At 40.6% G+C, this 21,476-nt stretch overlaps 2 protein-coding genes across 7 annotated transcripts; one reads left to right on the top strand and one right to left on the bottom strand.

Moving 5' to 3' along the window:
- Window positions 1–1,345: 1,345 nt before the first annotated feature.
- Window positions 1,346–5,871, top strand: LOC109763785 (uncharacterized). Of its 4 annotated transcripts, XR_012183209.1 has the most exons (9): window positions 1,402–1,687; window positions 1,888–1,928; window positions 2,127–2,309; window positions 2,392–2,466; window positions 2,567–2,641; window positions 2,728–2,781; window positions 2,895–4,128; window positions 4,206–5,546; window positions 5,647–5,871. XR_012183209.1 is itself a non-coding variant. In XM_073498270.1 (7 exons), the coding sequence occupies exons 1-7, from the start codon at window positions 1,645–1,647 to the stop codon at window positions 3,153–3,155; spliced, it is 732 nt and encodes a 243-aa protein (XP_073354371.1). In that variant the 5' UTR covers window positions 1,346–1,644; the 3' UTR covers window positions 3,156–5,871. The 4 variants fall into 4 exon arrangements, 1 of the variants encoding a protein (XP_073354371.1); XM_073498270.1 differs by having other exon boundaries at window positions 1,346–1,687; window positions 2,895–5,871; XR_012183208.1 differs by lacking the exons at window positions 1,402–1,687; window positions 1,888–1,928; window positions 2,127–2,309; ... (1 more) ...; window positions 2,567–2,641; window positions 2,728–2,781 and having other exon boundaries at window positions 3,153–4,128.
- A 545-nt stretch (window positions 5,872–6,416) lies between these two features.
- On the bottom strand, window positions 6,417–10,120 carry LOC109763797 (uncharacterized). Of its 3 annotated transcripts, XM_073498273.1 has the most exons (9): window positions 9,929–10,120; window positions 8,373–8,600; window positions 8,022–8,090; window positions 7,799–7,934; window positions 7,553–7,666; window positions 7,312–7,443; window positions 7,137–7,237; window positions 6,838–7,028; window positions 6,417–6,732 (listed from the first exon to the last, which is right to left on the bottom strand). In XM_073498273.1, the coding sequence occupies exons 1-3, from the start codon at window positions 10,046–10,048 to the stop codon at window positions 8,052–8,054; spliced, it is 387 nt and encodes a 128-aa protein (XP_073354374.1). In that variant the 5' UTR covers window positions 10,049–10,120; the 3' UTR covers window positions 6,417–6,732; window positions 6,838–7,028; window positions 7,137–7,237; window positions 7,312–7,443; window positions 7,553–7,666; window positions 7,799–7,934; window positions 8,022–8,051. The 3 variants fall into 3 exon arrangements, with proteins under 3 accessions (XP_073354374.1, XP_073354373.1, XP_073354372.1); XM_073498272.1 differs by having other exon boundaries at window positions 7,799–8,090; window positions 9,929–10,119; XM_073498271.1 differs by lacking the exon at window positions 8,022–8,090 and having other exon boundaries at window positions 9,929–10,107.
- Window positions 10,121–21,476: the final 11,356 nt, after the last annotated feature.

The following is a 21,476-nucleotide window of genomic DNA, read 5'->3' as shown; positions in this document are numbered from 1 at the left end:
GTCCACTAGGTATACAAGACAAACACGACCAGTCTCGTGTCATTCGCTCAACAGTGCATTTGTTAGAACAGGACATGCATGCTGCCCGATTACATAGAAAAGGGAGGGGAAATTAAGATTCTCCTTCGATTCTGAATCGGCTAATTAATGCACATGGCATTCATTTCCCCCACAAAAGGATCAGTGCATTCATATGCTTCATCTTTTAAATGAGTTTTGGGAAATAGTCAATCCGGCGAGTGCTTGTGCAAATCAATGTTGTGAAATTCCATGAGTCTGCTTGTTTTGAGATCAAGTTGTAGCTTCGGGCTAGAATTCGTAAAACAGAAGGAAAATACTTGGCTCCATCCATATTGTTGTCCCCTCCCTTTTTCCATTGTTCAAAGTTCAAACATCTCTTTGGTTCTAAGATTATTTTAATTGGATCAAATCTCCCCCAAAAGTCCAAAATCGGTTTAATTGCCCTTGAGTGGTTTTGGGGAGGATTTCAGGTGGTTTTGACTAAAGGTTGCTAACTGGACATGTTGACCAGTCATTTGACTTTTACGATCAATGACAATGGCCTTCTTGGTCGAGAGACTCGTCAAAGCTGGCGGACAGCCACGGTGTGTGCTACCACAATGAGTGTAGCGAGAAAAGACCGGTCATCGGTTGTGAGGTCGAGTCGATGCTGCGCACGCTAGTCGTCGGCTGCCATCGACGCCACGTGCAACAGTGTCTGGGCCGAATGCCACTGCACACACTGGGCGCCACCTGCGTCCATGACGAAGAGTTGAAGAGCAGCGGCCACCACCTTGTGGCATAAAAAAAGAATGAACCTCTCATAAGATTGCTCTGCCTTCCTAACTGCACAATAGACTTGGTTTTTTCTTTATCTTGCGGGGACACGGTAGTCTTAGTTTGTAGAATACCAGAAACTTTTTGCTTGGAAGAATATCACTTGGAAAATTATAATACTTTTTTTACATGATATATGATATCATTATTGGTAGTTTTCCTAAGATAAGATAAGTTGAAAAACATTTTATTTTTATGACATCACAACCAGTGGAGCATAATATTTTTACATGATATTCTAATCAAGTATTGTTTTGGCACACTAACATCAAATGACCCATTGTGTGCTGAGTTGCTCCTCCTTGGTTTTTTTGTTGGGAGCTGAGTTATAGTATGGTCTCAATCACCTGATGTCAGCTGATGTCATTGTGTAGTTGTCTCAGCCCGTTTTCTTTTTCTACGTGTGGCGGAAGCCCGTTTTGTTGTTTTGTCGTCCCGTTTTCTTTTTTTGACTTGAAAAAGCCTGGAGGCCCAAGTTGTTATCCCGGTTGGTTGTTCCAGGTGTGTTGATGGTTTTCTCTGTTGATGGTTTTGCCTCCAGGGCACCTGAGGTCACGTGCCCCCAGGGAAAAAGAATCCAACGCCCCCAAATGTTTGACGCCCTTCTCCCCATCCTCTGTTCTTCCTCCTGGCATCCACAACTCCCCACCCCATAACCCCGCCGCTAGCAAACCCCAGAACCCTAGATCTATCCCCTTGAATCAACCAACAATGGAGAGGCAAAAAGTGAACTTGCTGTAGCAAAATTCAGAGTTTCAGACTTCTCCATAGAGCAGAGGAAGGGGAATCAGTTTTGAAAAAAAAAAGATGGATGCGGGTGCTGGTAAAGGGGCGCACATGACTCACCATGGTATGTTTTTTATTGCCTCTTTGCTTTGCCTATTTTTTGTTCTTTGAGTCCTTGTTCAATCAGTTGTAACCTTAACAGCAAAAAAGAGAAAATCTGTCAGGTTTTTTGATTGCAAGCTTGATTTCTTACTCCTCTCTTGGTCAGAGTATTAGAAAACTGGAACGCTTGTCTGATCTTTATATTTGTTACTCACACTGCAGCTACTGCAGAGGAGTATGGAGACTACCTGCTTGCCAATCAGGTCAGTTCCCTGGGAAGAAGGCCTGCTGAGAAAAATAAAGGAGACTCAGTATCAAAATTGATTTGGTTCCCCCCCCCCCCCCCCCCCCCCCCCCTATTTAGAAAAAAGCAAACTAAGAAAAGAGCTTGTTTTTTGTTTGCCTAAAAATGTGCATTTGTATCCCTTCAGAAAAAGTTGATGACAAGATGTTTTTTGCAGTTATCTATGTATCATGAGCGCCAATTTGATTTGGAATGTGGTCAGTCGAGCACGATGCCTGGGAAGTCGTTGCAACAATGGGTGTCGCAAGAAGTTGGTCCTCTTGTCTATAACTACAATGAAATGAACAACACACATACAAACTCTCCTATGATTAACATGACCAACAGGACTATGCCCGAGGTAAAAACAAACTAAAATACAGTAGATTTTGTAGGGCTGTGTTTATATTGTACCTTAGCTTAACTCTTCCAGATTTTTGCAGTTGTTTCTGCAGAGGAGTCCAAATGCTGAAGCCTCAAGAACCCATCCTACAGAAACAACTAAAATGCAGCAAACTGTGAGTGCCAAAAACACATCAAAAGAAAGTGTCAACAGAAAAAGAAAAAAATGTTACATGATCATCATTAAAAACATGCTTTTTTGAATTTTTTTAACAGGGGGTGAGCTTCATGAATGTATCCGGCGATGCACCTATGTCATACATGCAACTGCTGCTTGCTGCTGAACAAGAGGTTTGACCTTTCTTTCCTCTGTTGAAACCACAAACCAACTACTAATTAGTCAGAACAAAAAAATGATCATCTACATTCTCTGGCAGGGGGCAAAATATTTCTCGTCTCAATCACAGGAAGAACGCCTAGTTCGTACTGAGGTTTGTTTTGTACATGAACTTATGTAAAAAGAAAAATGAAAAAATTTGTATCAAACTTGTATACTATTATGTCGTCGCTGATGAAAAATTCTGTTATTGTGAATTGCATTCAGAATGACATGTTCATGATAACTGGCTGCTATGGAAGAGGAACATCAGAAGAACCAAGGCAACCAACTCATGATAACACAGGGCGAGTTTTGGTTGAACAAAATCAGGAGCCTTTCCTGTTTGTTGACAACACAAATATACAAGGACTGCATGATTTGATCTGGGAAACTGATGAACCTGATTGTGCACAGAAGCAGCCTTCAGACAATGAACTTGACAGTGATAGTGAATCAGATCATAACCTTGGACAGCATCAAAGATAAGGTGATATGGATGTTGATATTGTGGAACAACAACATAACAATGAGACGGGAGTTGAAGTTGAACAACTTTCACAAGATGACATCCTCATATTTCTTGAAAATGAAAGCATAAAAAATGCTCAGACTTGCAGCCAGGAAGTTCGTAGCCATCATGTGCCAACTATTGACATGGTTTTTGACAACCAAGAAGCAGCTTATAGCTTCTACAACGAGTATGCAAGCATATGTGGTTTCTCTGTAAAGAGGGCAGCATCCTTTTGTGCAAAAAAGGAAGGTGGCAATGCACCAACAAGAATCACTTTGAAGTGTAACCGATCTAGACGTGCAATTGGAGAGGAAGAAAAGGAAGCAAGGTTGAAAAAACAACGAGAAACTAGACAGGCAAAAACAGGCCAGGTCCCGCGTGAGAACCCCAGGAAAAAGAAAACAAACACCATTGAGATAACTGGTTGTAAGGCTCAGCTTATTATCACAAAGAAGGTAGACAAGTGGGTTGTTACAACAATCAACCTCGAGCATAACCATGAGTTGAGCCCTCATACAGAGTCAAAGTACCTCTGTTCATATAACTACATGACAGAAGAGGAGAAGATCCTTATCCGTACATTCAATGCTGTGAAGCTACCAACAAGGAAAATAATGACCATCCTGAGTTTCTTGAGAGGTGGCAACACTCCTTACACTAAAAAACATGTCAGCAATGTGAGGACAGCAATTGGCAAAGAAACTAACCAGAATGATATGATGCAAGTACTGACTTACTTCAGGAAAAGGCAGGCGGAAGATCCAAGGTTCTATTATGCATTTAAGACAGTTAAAGTTTCTGATGAGGCAAGCAAACTGTTATGCATTTTCTGGGCTGATGACTACGCAAGAAAAATGTACGACTTGTATGGTGACTGTCTCAGCTTTGACACAACGTTCAAGACAAACAGATACAACCTCCCGTTTGCTCCATTCGTTGGGATCACAGGTCATAGTCAGAACTGCTTGTTTGCTTGTTCTATCATTCAAAATGAATCAACTGACACTTTTAAGTTGTTGTTTGAGACTTTTCTTCACTGCATGGGAGGCAAAAGTCCAGTGACGATTATAACAGATGAAGATGCGGGCATGAAATCGGCAATCCCGATGGTTTTTCCCAACTGTGTTCACAGGCGTTGTCTGTTCCATATAAAAAAGAAAGCTGAGGAAAAATGTCCCAGAACATTTGCAGCACATGAAAACCTACATGCTGATTTCAGTGACATCATACACAACTCGCTGACAGAAGGTGAGTTTGAAATGTTGTGGCCAGATATGATACAGAGATATGGTATACAAAAAATCAGCTATTTCAACATTATGTGGAAGAAGAGAAGGAGGTTTGTTCCTGTCTACTTCAAGAAGAATTTCTTCCCATTCATTCATTCTACTAAGGGACAAATGCTATTTTCAAGGACAACATAACTTCAACACATAGTGTGATATGCTTCCTGGAAGAATATGAGAGGATATCTCACAATATTCAAGATAATGAGAGAGAACAAGACTCCATAACTAGAACAACAAAGCCAACTTTCTGGTCTCATAGTGAACTTGAGTATCAGGCAGCATCTATGTACAACTGAAAGATCTTCTATTCCAAAAGCAGCTGCAATTTGTTGTCAATTTGCATGTTGAAGAAGTTGTGAGGAATGTGAGATATGAAGTATACAAAACAGAAATGCTGGCTGCAAAGGATTTCAGGCAAAGGAGATTTGTTGTCGATGTGAACATCCAAAATCAGGAATTCAGTTGCATATGTGGTAAATTCTTGAAAGATGGAATTGTGTGCAGTCATGTCTTGAGGGTTCTTTCTCATCTGAACATGTCAAGACTTCCTGAAAAGTACTACATCGACAGATGGAGGCCAAAGGATACAAAAGACATACGACACAGGCGGTTCAATGTGCCTGCTGAGCTAACTGCTGGGAGTCAACACTTGAGGTACACACTTCTGTCCAACAGGCTCAACGATATGGCCTCTGATGGCGCATCAACAAATAGAAAATATCTATATGTTGTTGGGGAGAGTGAGAGGGTGCAGCAGAGATTGGATGAGATGACTAAAGAAGATGAAGCTGCTGAAGCTGAGAAAACAAGTGTTGGACAAAAGAATTTCAGAAGTTCCACTCATAGACCCGCATCCAGATGGTTATGGGGACAACCTGCAAAATCCCGATGTTGCTATCTCGAAAGGACGTCCACAATCAGGGCGATACAAAACCTTCATGGAAACTTTGCGTGCCAAACAAAAAATTCACTGTAGCCGATGTGGTTCTGAAACCCACAACATATCTACTTGCACAATAATTGCTGATAATGTTGCCAAGGCACAGCGACAAAAAAGCACTCAAAAACGTGCTTCAGGTCCCCTAGATTTTTTCTCTGTTTTGTTAAATTTATGATTTTTGTTTCTCTGTTGCCCACTTGCAATTCTAAGAATGTTTGCTTATTGTGTTCGTAGCAGGTTCGATGAAAGCAGCAAAAACCAATAAACCATCAGGTGGGCGGACGAAGAAGAGCAAGACACAAAGCACAACAACAACAGGAGACAAAGACTGACTAGACTATTTGAAAAAATTATTGTAATAAATATAGCATTTTCATATATTTTGGGATGCAAAAAAACGCATGGCAAGATAAGAAAAAACATTGTAACTGTACTTTGTTTAGCTCATGTTGCTGCATCTGATGTTGTTTCCCCGCTTGATGTATGAATTCTGTCAAAAAAATGTGTGTTTTTGGAAACAACCTACAAAAATTTTAGAAAGAGTGTCCGAAATTGTTATCCATACATTTAAAAAGGTATCTCAAAAAACAGTACCAAAATCAATGTGATTAGAAAAACTCATGAGGGCGTACCTGTGTAAGTCATTGATATGATCTTGTATCAACTTTCACGCCTGATATTTATTTATAAAAATGTGGAGAAAACAGAAGGAAAATCAGCACCAAAAATAAAAAACTCATGAGGCCGTACCTGTGTAAGTCATTGATATGATCTTGTATCAACTTTCATGACCGATATTTATTTATAAAAACATGGAGAAAACAGAAGGAAAATCAGCACCAAAAATAAAAATTTGCAAAAAAAAGAAAAAGAGAAGAAAGATTCACAAAAAACGCAATTGTTGTATCCAGTACACGAAGCACTTTCTATTTGTTATAAATATGGAAAACTGCTCCAATGAACCCAAAAACCTATACAAAAAAACTTTGAATATATTTGCATACTCATTTGCATTCAAATCTCTTCCTCATAGTACTTCGAATATATTTGCATACTCATTTGCATTCATTCTCTTCCTCGTAGTACTTTATACATGGCCACAGAGTGTACAAACGAAACAAAAAAATTCTGAAACACGTAAAAATGTTTTGTTATCTACTTGACACCACGCTTCCTTGCTTCATGCGCATGAACTTCGAATTCTGCGCCATTGTTTGTGAGAGAAACAATTGAAGAGACGGAGTCTTGCCATTTTCGCAACTATAGTTGAATTGTTTATCTTTGTATTGCTATGTCCACTGGAGAGTTTTCTGGAAAGTGTCTCTGAAAAAAGAGTATATACATCAGAAAAGAAGCACAAAAGAAGAAAACCTTTGAAAAACATATTATACAAAAAAGGTAGCAGAGACAGAGAAGATTAAGAAGTACCTTAACTCATATTTCATAAATCCTTTACAATCCTTTTCCCTTCATCGAGAATGTTGTGTTCACTGAACAAAATATCGACTGCAAACCTTATACGTGCATCTTGGACCATATCGTGCGTGAAGACTGATTGCAACGCATTCCTAGAACGCCAGTTCTCTAACCAATTCAAGACAAAAATCCCGCAAGCATCGCTATTTTCCGGAAAAAGAAATGTTGACACAAAAATAAAGTCAGAAATGACAAACGATCACAACATGCACTGGACTACAAAAATTACAGAGAAAGGATCTTCATCTAACCATCCTTCCTGCTTCGGTAAGTTTGGATATGCAGTTTCATAGTGTCTGTATCCCATATTCCTTAGACCAGCATCATTCCAAGCTCGTTTGAAATTTTCAATCTGCATTAAAAAAACATTAATATCATGAATGAAAAAGTTGTAGATGAAGTCAGAGTTCTCTTGCGACAAGTTACCATCATGTGCTTTATTGTCCTGTGGTATGTGCTATCTCCATCATACTTTGAATCCAGGAAGATGAATTTATGGGCACACAGGTCCACCAGGAAAATGAACCAGTGCGACTTGTGTAGCGTTGGAAAAAATAACTTCATATCATAAAGCAGAGGCAAAAAATTAGAGAACAATAAAGGATAAGAGCAGCACAAAAGTACAAAAATAATGGCCAAAAAAAGGTTGAGGGAGGACAAGACATACTTCGTTACATTGCTGAAGATCCTTTGCTTTTCCAGCTCCTATGAAACTCTTTATTAATTTATCTCTAAACTGCAATCTCGATGCTTCATTCTTCCACTTTTGTAGGAAGTATTCCTTTTTCGAGAAAAAAAGTACAAAGAAATGTCAACCGCTCGAGGGAAAAAAAAAAGAAAAAGTAAAAAAGACAAGGAGAAAAAGGAAAAATAAATAAATATTGTGGTCGAATGTGAAAACTATGAAACTTACACTAGCAGTGTGGAAGAAGAAATGCCTTTGAGATAGTCTTGGGTGATAGTCTTGGGTTCCCCTTCCATATACAAATTCTTGGCAATGTACACTCTAGTTGTATGGTCCCAAAGTCAATAAAATCAAGGCACCGGACCTAAAAAAATTACAATAAGCGAACAAAGAAAACTTCAGACATTGTTATTGTGTTGCCAAGTAAAATAAAGACGTTGAAAACTCATACTTATAAAAAAGGGGGAAAATGGAAAAAATACTAAAACTGTATATATACTCTTTCAATACTCTTTCTTACCTGCAAGAAAAAATCATAAGACAAAACATCAGAGACAAAAAAAACTGTCTATGAGATAACCTGGCAACATAAACTGTATATATACCAGAATTACGAGTCACTTCAAAAACATATATATTAAACTATTGTAGGGAGAAAGCACAAGTTCTTTGAGTTGGGTGTGTTATTTTCAATTAGTCGTAGCACATACCCACCTCTATCACTTGTTGGTTGCTCAATGAGGAAAAAAATGAAGACATGAGATGCATTCATCAAAGCAAAAATCCAAAAAAAAGTGGTTACCAAATTTATCACACCGTCGCACAGTAGACTATCTGACACTTCAGTTTCAGTTAAATCATCATCTATTTCTTGCCCCTGTTCCTCATATAGATGTTGATCGTCCATATCTTCGGGATCTCTTTTTTCTTCAAACAATATTTCTTGGGCTTTGTTAATTTCATCATGCTCCAAGCACGTGTCACTGTTGTGTTTATCCCCATGCGATGCCCTCAGCACAGTAACAGGCCCCTACAACAAGAAAAAAAGGGTTATCTTAAGTGTCCCTATAAACTCTTTATAACAGAGTAATCTATGCTTAAAAATACACCTACTAAAACAAGTACAGTTATAAATTCTGAAAACATGACTTGAACACACATGCATGTTTTAGATTCAGTTCTGAAAAAATGAAAAAGAGCTAGAATGACCAACAGATAAAATGTCTTGTTGTAATGTAATGTGTGTGTGTGTGTTCATTTTGAAGCTATGTTCGAGCTTGAAAGTCGTTTTTTGACAGATACATGCTTCTCCTGACATACACTGCTTGTACCCCTTCAAATTTCCAAAATCCATATGGTTTTCTTTCTAACGGCCGGGCAAGCAACCAATGCAATCACATGCATTTTACTGAAGACAATTCAATTCAATTCAGTCCAGTTTCCTTTACTACATTCACTCAGGTTCAGATTCAGTCCTACACAAATGCCAAACCACCTTCACTTAATAAAACAGCAGCCACAAAACTGCAACTGGCCGGACCGGAACGCCAACAATTTCATGTAGTAATTAACACAAAAATGAAAAATCAATGAAACATTCACCCTAGAACCAAAACCATCATCATGCAGGCATGTTTCCAAAAAAAAAGTAACATCAACAATCAAGCATAAGTATGCTTACTCATCAAAGAAGTCCTAACAAAGCCATCATGATAGCTACTGATAAGCTGCACTCACCATGGCTTCAACAGATTCAAAAAATTGTACAGATACAAAATGCTTTACACTACATATATCAACACACATGTGAGAGATTCAGGACACACACACACACAAAAAACATGAAAACAACACACGCAGAAACTCCAGCTCCACCTAACTGCCATGGTTTGATTCACATTCTGTTCGTTCTCAAAGCGCACGTTCTAGTTGTTTCCCGTGGCAGCATCAAATAGCTGGTTCATTTATCCCTCTGTCCCTTCCCACAGCAATTCGACCCTCAATCCTGCACTAAACGCCTAAAAATGGACAAAAAAGGTTACTCGTACTTCGCCGTGGTGAATTGCTCCTTCACCCCCCTTCCATGGCGACAAATCAACCCGAAAAATCATCCCTCCCGCTGCTACCGAATCCACCGGTTGTAACTCGCCACCCATCCCATAGCTGCTCCCGCTATCGATTGGAGGACCAACAAAGTAGAAACCCTAGCCACAGATTTCCCCCCAATTTCAACGTGGCGGTAGCGCCACCGAAAAGAGATGGACGCCGGCGCGCAGAATGACTGGACCAACAAAAATGAAAGCGGAAGCTGGGGGAGGGGGGGGAGGGGCGGCCTCCTTCCGGCGGTGGGAGCCTTACCTTCAATGGGAGCGCGCCGCCTGGCGGGTCGCCGCCCTGCTTCTCCATGTCGCCGTTGCCGCCTTGAGCGTCTTCCCGTTTAGATATGGGTACAGCCGTGTTGGCCTCTCTCTGCTCCATTTCAAACAGTCAGGTGCGCTGTCGGCTTTGGGCAAAAAAAAAGGAAAAGTAATTAAAAAAAAGAATAGCGGTTGGTCCACAGTACAGTGGGAGTAGAAAAAAATAAAATAAAAACGTGCATTGAAAAAATTTGGTACGACATGAATGTATATAATTTGGCACAAAAATTAATAATTGAGAAAAATAACACATAAAAAAATATGGCATGTTTTGAAATTAGTTTATTAAAATTTTTTGAAAAAATGTGGGAAAAATGAATATGCCATCGATTATAAAATGAAGACACAAAAAATGAACACATAAGAAAATAATAATTAAATAAATTAGTAGAAAAGGAGCAACAAAATTTAAGAACCAATGAGAAAAAATGAATTCCCAAACTTCCCACTCGTAGACACTCATCTGTAAACAGAACAAAAATAAAAAAAGAAAACAACAAAAAGAAAAAGAAGAGAAAACTAAAAAGTAAATAAAAAGAACAAAAAATAAGAACCACAAAAAACCAATGAGAAAAGTGATTTCCCAAAATTATCCGGTACCTTCCACGTTAAAACTTGAAGTTGCGATCCCCTCTTTAAAACATGTCGTTGCGATTCCCCTTGTTGGAAAACATGTAGTTGCGACCCCATCTTGAAAAAAATGCAGTTTGAACCCCTGATGAGACAGAATTTGGAAGCAAAAAAAAAAGACAGAAGTTGCGTCTCGACATTGCCACGTTGCAAAATGCAACGGCGACATTGGAAAACTTGCAGTTGCGGCTCAAGTTTGAAAACTTGCAGTTGCGACCCCCGACAATGGAAACCCTGAGTGCCTCCGAGGTTGAAAAATTACGTCTAGACATTGCAACCTCGCAAAAAAAATGCAGCGTCAACATTGGAGAACTTGCAGTTGCGGCTCGAGTTTGAAAACTTGCAGTAGGCTCGAGTTTGAAAACTTGCAGTTGCGACCGAACATTGGAAACTTGTAGTTGCACACTCGAGTTTGATTGCGGCTCAAGTTTGAAAACTTGCAGTTGCGACCCCCGACAAATGGAAAACCCTGAGTGCCTCCGAGGTTGAAAAGTTGTGTCTAGACATTGCAACCTCACAAAAAATGTGCAACGTCGACATTGGAGAACTGGCAGTTGCGGCTCGAGTTTGAAAACTTGCAGTTGCGGCTCGAGTTTGAAATCTTGCAGTTGCGCCTCGAGATTGGAAACTTGCAGTTGCGCCCGAACATTGGAAACTTGCATTTGCACCCTCGAGTTTGATTGCGGCTCAAGTTTGAAAACTTGCAGTTGCGACCCCCGACAAATGGAAAACCCTGAGTGGCTCCGAGGTTGAAAAGTTGCGTCTAGACATTGCAACCTCACAAAAAAATGCAACGTCGACATTGGAGAACTTGCAGTTGCGGCTCAAGTTTGAAAACTGGCAGTTGCGGCTCGAGTTTGAAAACTTGCAGTTGCGACCGAACATTGGAAACTTGCAGTTGCACCCTCGAGTTTGATTGCGGCTCAAGTTTGAAAACTTGTAGTTGCGACCCCCGACAAATGGAAAACCCTGAGTGCCTCCAAGGTTGAAAAGTTGCGTCTAGACATTGCAACCTCACAAAAAAAAGCAACGTCGACATTGGAGAACTTGTAGTTGCGGCTCAAGTTTGAAAACTGGCAGTTGCGGCTCGAGTTTGAAAACTTGCAGTTGCGGCTCGAGTTTCAAAACTTGTAGTTGCAACCGAACATTGGAAACTTGCCGTTGCGGCCGAACATTGGAAACTTGCAGTTGCACCCTCGAGTTTGATTGCGGCTCAAGTTTGAAAACTTGTAGTTGCGACCCCCGACAAATGGAAAACCCTGAGTGCCTCCGAGGTTGAAAAGTTGCGTCTAGACATTGCAACCTCACAAAAAATGCAACGTCGACGTTGGAGAACTGGCAGTTGCGGCTCGAGTTTGAAAACTTGCAGTTGCGCCTCGAGATTGAAAACTTGCAGTTCCGCCCGAACATTGGAAACTTGCAGTTGCACCCTCGAGTTTGATTGCGGCTCAAGTTTGAAAACTTGCAGTTGCGACCCCCGATAAATGGAAAACCCTCAGTGCCTCCGAGGTTGAAAAGTTGCGTCTAGACATTGCAACCTCACAAAAAAATGCAACGTCGACATTGGAGAACTTGCAGTTGCGCCTCGAGATTGAAAACTTACAGTTGCGCCTCGAGAATGAAAACTTGCAGTTGCGACCGAACATTGGAAACTTGCAGTTGCACCCTCGAGTTTGATTGCGGCTCAAGTTTGAAAACTTGCAGTTGTGACCCCCGACAAGGGAAAACCCTGAGTGCCTCTGAGGTTGAAAAGTTTCGTCTAGACATTGCAACCTCACAAAAAAATGCAACGTCGACATTGGAGAACTTGCAGTTGCGGCTCAAGTTTGAAAACTTGCAAGTTGCGACCGAACATTGGAAACTTGCAGTTGCACCCTCGAGTTTGATTGCGGCTCAAGTTTGAAAACTTGTAGTTGCGACCCCCGACAATGGAAACCCTGAGTGCCTCCGAGGTTGAAAAGTTGCGTCTAGACATTGCAACCTCGCAAAAAATGCAACGTTGACATTGGAAAACTTTAAGTTGCGACCTTGAGTTTGAAAAACTTGAAGTTGCGGCTCGAGTTTGAAAACTTGCAGTTGCGCCTCAAGGTTGAAAACCTTGCAGTTGTGCCTCGAGATTGAAACACCTTTCAAATCAGCCCGGGCATTGAAAACCTTGTACTTGCCCCTCAAGTTTGAAAACTTGAAGTTGTGTCTCGAGGTTGAAAAACCTTGCAATTGCGTCTCGAGGTTGAAAAACCTTGCGGTTGCGTCCATATAGTAGGAACTTGAAGTTGCGCCTCGAGGGGTCGGAAACTTGCAGTTGCGCGTCGTGTCTGAAAAATGTTGTAGATGTGTCTGACATTGGAAAATTTGGCTGTTGGAGGTTGAAAAACTTGCAATTGCCCCTCAAGTTTGAAAAACTTGACGTTCAAAAACTTGGAGTTGCATCCCGAGGGGGTGATTGCCCGCACCTCCGGGGGAAGGTTTGGCCGACCATTACCTGCACCTAAACCCCAGCGTGTACCATCTTGATCCGTATAGAAAAAATGTTAAAAATGAAAAAAAGCCATGTTTCAAAAAACTACCCTCCTCCATTTGAGCATTCATTTTCAGAACGTGATGAAACATCCACCATTTTCGTATTTTTTCCTACAAAAAAGTGTTAATACTGAAGCAAGAAAAAAGAAAAAAAATAGAAGGTCACCCAATAAAAGACATTGAAAACATTAAAAAGAAAATATGGATAAAAAGAAGATGGATTTCACACGGGATGTCGCATTTGCAAAAAAAAAGAGTTGGAACCCACACATAGCGTTTAGTAGATAGATAGAAAAGGAACATAGAAGTCTAGATCTCTCATACTACTTAGGAGCTGGTCTGATTGACACATAAAAAAGCGCAAAAATAAAAAGTTCCTTTAGAGGGCTGATGGTTCCTGAACACTGCGCTGCTGAACTTGCTGTCTTTTGGCATCCCTTCCTTCATTATGCTGGCATTCTCAGGTTGTGCACAACACATGTTATGTTTACGCCCCCTTGGTTGCTGGGTTTGAAATTGAAAACAACGCCGTCTCCTTCTTGAAGGTTGTTCTGGGTTGCAAAGACACCCCATTGCTTGCTGAAAACCATGCGCCCATCACGATCTTGGCGGTATCCAACATTCACGTATTCTTCAGCTTCAAAACAAATACCAACAACACCTTCTAGTAGCAAGTTCAACCCTTCAATCACCTTCCTTGGAATTTTCTACATAAAAAAGAAGATAAACATAAGACAAAGAAAAGACATATATAGGACAAAAAAATGAGCGAACAAAAAAAAATCAGATTGAAAATAGCACATTTACCATCTGCTTGCTTGCAACGTTTGTGGCTGTGAGACGGTGCACGAAAGAACATCCAATGCACCCATCATTGTTGGTAAGAACCAAATCCAACTTTGATACTTCATCATAACTTAGAACAATGCCCTTTGTGAAAACAACTAGTGGAGCAGCTACTTCCTCATGTTCATCATTTAGGACCTCATCATCAGACCCGATGTTGATCCCACCTGCAGCAGCGCCCAGGTCTCCCGCATCCTCATCAACAATCGTGTGCTCAGCTGAGCCCCCGTCATTTGCAACACGTTCTGACATCATTTGCTGTTTTTCAGTCATTTGAACTCCAGCCTATTTTTGCATTCAGTATGCATCATTCAAAGCGACGTCATCAATTTCCAACACGTCTGACATCATTTGCTGTTTTTCAGTCATTTACCGATTTGTTTAGAGAGCTAAATGACGGTGAAATTGAAAATCACTACAAAATGAACAGTGAAAATGTTGGAACTTGGCATGGTATCATCATTTCGCCCGCATAGCATGTGCAAAAGAGTATAGAGGGTCACGGCGAAAACTGGACGCACCTCGTGTACAAACTGGACAATCTCTTTCGGAGTATCAGGGTTTCGGACGAGAACTCATCTGTTACACGGGCACTTCAATGTTTTTAAACTTATTTGAACTCCAGCCTATTTTTGCGTTCAGTATGCATCATTCAAAGCAACGTCATCAATTTCCAACACGTTCTGACATCATTTGCTGTTTTTCAGTCATTTACCGATTTGTTTAGGGAGCTAAATGACGGTAAAATTAAAAATCACTACAAAATGAAATGTGAAAATGTAGGAACTTGGCATGGTATCATCATTTTGCCCGCATAGCATGTGCAAAAGAGTAGAGAGGGTCACGGCGAAAACTGGACGCACCTCGTGTACAAACTGGACAATCTCTTTGGAGTATCGGGGTTTCGGACGAGAACTCATCTGTTACACGGGCACTTCAATGTTTTTTAAACTTATTTGAACTCCAGCCTATTTTTGCATTCAGTATGCATCATTCAAAGCGACATCATCAATTTCCAACACGTTCTGACATCATTTGCTGTTTTTCAGTCATTTACCGATTTGTTTAGGAGCTAAATGACGGTGAAATTGAAAATCACTACAAAATGAACTCTGAAAATGTTGGAACTTGGCATGGTATCATCATTTCGCCCGCATAGCATGTGCAAAAGAGTAGAGAGGGTCACGACGAAAACTGGACGCACCTCGTGTACAAACTGGACAATCTCTTTCGGAGTATCAGGGTTTCGGACGAGAACTCATCTGTTACACGGGCACTTCAATGTTTTTTAAACTTATTTGAACTCCAGCCTATTTTTGCGTTCAGTATGCATCATTCAAAGCGACGTCATCAATTTCCAACACGTTCTGACATCATTTGCTATTTTTCAGTCATTTACCGATTTGTTTAGGGAGCTAAATGACGGTGAAATAGAAAATCAGTACAAAATGAACTCTGAAAATGTTGGAACTTGGCATGGTATCATCATTTCGCCCGCATAGCATGTGCAAAAGAGTAGAGAGGGTCACAGTGAAAACTGGATGCACCTCGTGTACAAACTGGACAATCTCTTTCGTAGTATCAGGGTTTCGGACGAGAACTCATCTGTTACACGGGCACTTCAATGTTTTTAAACTTATTTGAACTCCAGCCTATTTTTGCGTTCAGTATGCATCATTCAAAGCGACGTCATCAATTTCCATCACGTTCTGACATCATTTGCTGTTTTTCAGTCATTTACCGATTTGTTTAGGGAGCTAAATGACGGTGAAATTGAAAATCACTACAAAATGAACTCTGAAAATGTTGGAACTTGGCATGGTATCATCATTTCGCCCGCATAGCATGTGCAAAAGAGTAGAGAGGGTCACGACGAAAACTGGACGCACCTCGTGTACAAACTGGACAATCTCTTTCGGAGTATCAGGGTTTCGGACGAGAACTCATCTGTTACACGGGCACTTCAATGTTTTTTAAACTTATTTGAACTCCAGCCTATTTTTGCGTTCAGTATGCATCATTCAAAGCGACGTCATCAATTTCCAACACGTTCTGACATCATTTGCTATTTTTCAGTCATTTACCGATTTGTTTAGGGAGCTAAATGACGGTGAAATAGAAAATCAGTACAAAATGAACTCTGAAAATGTTGGAACTTGGCATGGTATCATCATTTCGCCCGCATAGCATGTGCAAAAGAGTAGAGAGGGTCACAGTGAAAACTGGATGCACCTCGTGTACAAACTGGACAATCTCTTTCGTAGTATCAGGGTTTCGGACGAGAACTCATCTGTTACACGGGCACTTCAATGTTTTTAAACTTATTTGAACTCCAGCCTATTTTTGCGTTCAGTATGCATCATTCAAAGCGACGTCATCAATTTCCATCACGTTCTGACATCATTTGCTGTTTTTCAGTCATTTACCGATTTGTTTAGGGAGCTAAATGACGGTGAAATTGAAAATCACTACAAAATGAACTCTGAAAATGTTGGAACTTGGCATGGTATCATCATTTCGCACGCATAGCATGTGCAAAAGAGTAGAGAGGGTCACGGCGAAAACTGATCGCACCTCGTGTACAAACTGGACAATCTCTTTCGTAGTATCAGGGTTTCGGACGAGAACTCATCTGTTACACGGGCACTTCAATGTTTTTAAACTTATTTGAACTCCAGCCTATTTTTGCGTTCAGTATGCATCATTCAAAATGACGTCATCAATTTCCATCACGTTCTGACATCATTTGCTGTTTTTCAGTCATTTACCGATTTGTTTAGGGAGCTAAATGACGGTGAAATTGAAAATCACTACAAAATGAACTCTGAAAATGTTGGAACTTGGCATGGTATCATCATTTCGCCCGCATAGCATGTGCAAAAGAGTAGAGAGGGTCACGGCGAAAACTGATCGCACCTCGTGTACAAACTGGACAATCTCTTTCGGAGTATCAGGGTTTCAGACGAGAACTCATCTGTCACACGGGCACTTCAATGTTTTTTAAACTTATTTGAACTCCAGCCTATTTTTGCGTTCAGTATGCATCATTCAAAGCGACGTCATCAATTTCCAACACGTTCTGACATCATTTGCTGTTTTCAGTCATTTACCGATTTGTTTAGGGAGCTAAATGACGGTGAAATTGAAAATCACTACAAAATGAATTCTGAGAATGTTGGAACTTGGCATGGTATCATCATTTCGCCCGCATAGCATGTGCAAAAGAGTAGAGAGGGTCACGGCGAAAACTGGACGCACCTCGTGTACAAACTGGACAATCTCTTTCGTAGTATCAGGGTTTCGGACGAGAACTCATCTGTTACACGAGCACTTCAATGTTTTTTAAACATATTTGAACTCAGCCTATTTTTGCGTTCAGTATGCATCATTCAAAGCGACGTCATCAATTTCCAACACGTTCTGACATCATTTGCTGTTTTTCAGTCATTTACCGATTTCTTTAGAGAGCTAAATGACGGTGAAATTGAAAATCACTACAAAATGAATAGCAGAAAATAAATAATGCAGAAAAGAAAAAACTATATAATTTTTTTATATTCACAAAGAAACTAAATACAGCAAAGAAATTACTCAGAAATAAATAGAAGAAAATTATATAAAAAATTGTTGGGGCGCTGACCGCTGGGCCTGCCAACCCTAGGGTTTGCAAATACAGGCCCAGAAGTTCTAGAAGGCTCAACAAGCAGCGCGCCAAAGTTAGGCCCAGAAGCCAGCTATAGAGAGGAGTTCGAGACAGCAGCCGCGCCGGGGCTTTTAAACTGGTGCGGGCGCCCCTCGGCTAGCGAGGTGGGACTAAACTTGCCCGCACCGCTCCTGCGCCAGCAAAGGGGAGCCACGAACCGGTACTAAAGGGGCAGTTTCCCGCCCCTTGGCCTGGCGAAAATTGGCCTTTAGTACTGGTTGGTGGCTCCAACCGGTACTAAAGGCCCTTCCTATATATATGGCACTTATGAAAAATTCAGTTTCATCGACCACCACTTCTTCTCCAACTACTTCGCGCGACATCACCGCCGCCCTCGCCGCCCCCGCCGCGCGCCGTCGCCCCTCCCGCCCGTCGTCGCCGTCACCGCCGTCACCCTCACCACCCGTCGTCGCCGTCACCGCCGTCGCCCTCACCGCCCGTCGTCGCTGTCACTGCCGTCGCCGCCGCCGCCCGTCGCCGCCGCCCCGTACCACGTCGCCGTCTCGATCGCGCCGTCGCCCCCGACCTGCCGCTCGTCGTCGCGCTGTCCCCGTCGCATCGTCGTCTCGCGCCGCCGCCCGTATGCCGCCGGCCCCCGCTCGTACACACACACACATACACGTACACACACATACACACACAGACACACACACACATATTCTTTTTACTTATTTTCTGTTTTCTGTTGTTTAGATTAATGTTAGATAAATTACGTAGATGAGAATGTTAGAATGTTAATGTTAGATGAATTATATGGAAAAGATGTTAAATATTAATGTCAATTTTAGATGAATTAGCTAGATATTAATTACGTATATATATGAGATTTGAACTAGTTGAATTAATATAACTAGTTTATTTTTAGTATGAAAATTAATAGAGCAAGTTTATTTTTAGTAAGAAAATTTAGGTATATGAGATTATTTAAACTAGTTGAATTAATATAACTAGTTTATTTTTAGTAAATGCTTAGTTGAACTAGTTGAATTAGTAGAAGTAGTTTATTTTTAGTAAGAAAATTTAGGTATATGAGATTTGATGATCTAATTAAAATATTACTATATATATAGCTACTTTATATATTTTAGTAAGAAAATTAATAGAACTAGTTTATTTTTAGTAAATTCTTAGTTGAATTAGTTGAATTAATAGAACTATTTTATTTTTAGTAAGAAAATTTAGATATCTGAGATTTGATGATCTAATTAAAATATTACTATATGGAACTAGCTACTTTATTTTAGTAAGAAAATTAATAGAACACGTTTATTTTTATTAAATGCTTAGTTGAATTAATAGAACTAGTTGAACTAATAGAAGTAGTTGAATTAGTTGAATTATTTGAATTAATAGAACTAGTAAGTGTTTAATGTTTCACCTATATGAACATAGGAAATGTCGTCTGACGACGAAAAAGATTTCATTAAGTGCGAATTCTGTGAAGACCAGCGCGGCCTGTGCGACAGAAATTCCCTTGTTGATGATACGCGCTTCAGCATCAAGCTGGATGAGACCTTCGAAGTGGATACAGTAAGTCACAACGACAAGTCCTTTTTCGTAATTAAGCATGACTTATATATGCTTCATTTGCTTCAAGTTATAACTTTAAATTTTCACTATTCTACTAGCGCATCCCCTGCCATGCAAGAATTTTTGTCTTGGATAAGATAGGTTTCAGTGCTATGGAAACTATGGAGGTAAAGAGAGTTTACCTGAAGACCGAGCATGCTGGTTATACTTTCAACGTCAAATTATACAATGCAGACATGTACACCTATTTTGAATGCAAAACTTGGCAAGCACTATGCAAGGCTTTTGCATTTGAGCCTGATATGGTTATCACCTTTGATATTCGTCCGGAAGATGATATTGAAGGTAATAGAGACATCTGGGTCGATGTGCAGACGCCTCCAGTTCTACCATTATGTGAGTTTCTCAACCATATTTATGTCTTTGATATTGTTTATTCAAAAATAGTTGACAACTAATTTCTATTGATAGCTTATTTCCATTCAAGAAAACATGTCCGGCGCTTGGTAGACATGACCTACTACTGTCCCGGAGCTGAACTAAACTGCAAGGAGATAAGTCATTATGTTTCATGGCTTGAGGATCTTGATGCTGGTAAGAGAAATCATTTTCCTGAATTTGAAAATCTTAGTACTCAAAACGTGCGACCAATAGTGATCGTATTGAACTACGGTCACATGTATTTAAGAAAGATGGTAAGATTTTTACTATTAGTCCTCAGTGCATCTTTTGCATACATTATTTTTCAAGCTAAACTTTCATTGCTAAATATATTAATTACTATACGATGTTCTTCAACAGGACTCCCGATGACAGTTGTGCCTTAGTGGATCAAGACTAAAGGTCGCATGTCAATTGTTAGCTTACGGCCAAGATATCCTACAGTGAACATGAGTGCATTCAGGATTTCTGAAAGCGATGAATGCTTAATAGTGAAAGATTGGAGCAAAATTGTTAACGATCGCAGAGAAGTACTAGGGGGCAGCAATCAGAAGCGCAGCCCACGATTAGGAGACAGGTTCATCTGCATGCTCCAATATGATGAATCAGGAGAGCTATACATGTTCTATGCTATTTTACCTGAGAGAGAGCAGCAGGAGTGATTTAGCTAGCTATCATGCTCTTAGTACTTGTTGTCCTCTCATGCGTGTCCGTGTTCTTCGTCCTGAACTTAATCTGAAAGAGTGATTTGCTTTTGTGGTGTTATCAACGCTTATAATATCATGACCATGTTGAACTCGATGATATCTTTGCTAGCTAGTATATACTGTTGTTGGTGATGATATGATGCAAGAGTTTTTATATTAATATGATGATGATGATGATGATGATGAGTTATTATATCATTTATGAAAGAAACCGCATATTAGTTTCAACTGGATGGATCCTAGCTAAGTGATCAAGTATATGCCATATCCATATTACTTAGATCACTAAGTGATCAAGTAATATGGATATGGCATATACTTGATCATTTAGCTAGGATCCACATGCATCCAGTCGAAACTCATCTGCGGTACTTTCACCTAACGATTTAACAACTCATTATAATGTAAAACAATCACTAAATTAAATTGATAACACAAAACTAAAGGAAAAATAAAAATTAAAACCAAAACACACCCAAACATTTAGTACCGGTTGGTGTTACCAACCGGTACTAATGTCCTACACGCACCCGGGCCTGGCTCGTGCCACGTGGTGGCATGTTAGCGCCGGTTCATGCCAAACCGGTACTAAAGGGGGGCCTTTAGTCTCCACTCCATAGTGCCGGTTGCAGAACCGGCACTAAAAGCCCTTACGAACTGGTGATAAAGGCCTGTTCTACACTAGTGGTAGTTGGTACAATTCTCAAAGCAGTTGGGCCTCACGCCCCGGGCCCAGGCCTTGGGGGCCTGGGTCCTGTCTCCGCCCCTGCATACGAGCATCACATACGTGATATTTAAAAATAAATCAGACAGTACAAACAAAGGACAACAAGACACAAGACGACCTGTTAAAAAGTAAAATTACATTGAAGCCCCATTATGTCTTTTTTTTGAACATTAGTACAGACACAAGGGCTCATATACACGCGCATACACTCACCCCTATGAATGCACACACGCACACGCTACCCCTATGAGCCACATTATGTCTTTGCCGTGGCTGCGGTTCATCGGCTGGGCCGGCCTGCTCACGGACCGCCAAATCCACCCCTCCAGCGCGCCCCGTCCGTAATCGATCGCCACCGGCGCCTTTGGGTCAGTCAGCTTGAAAT

The sequence above is a fragment of the Aegilops tauschii genome, chromosome 5 (genome assembly GCF_002575655.3).
Source record: "Aegilops tauschii subsp. strangulata cultivar AL8/78 chromosome 5, Aet v6.0, whole genome shotgun sequence".
Taxonomy (NCBI): domain Eukaryota; kingdom Viridiplantae; phylum Streptophyta; class Magnoliopsida; order Poales; family Poaceae; genus Aegilops; species Aegilops tauschii.
Note: the sequence above shows the minus strand (reverse complement) of the source record. Positions and strands in the feature narration are given on the sequence as shown.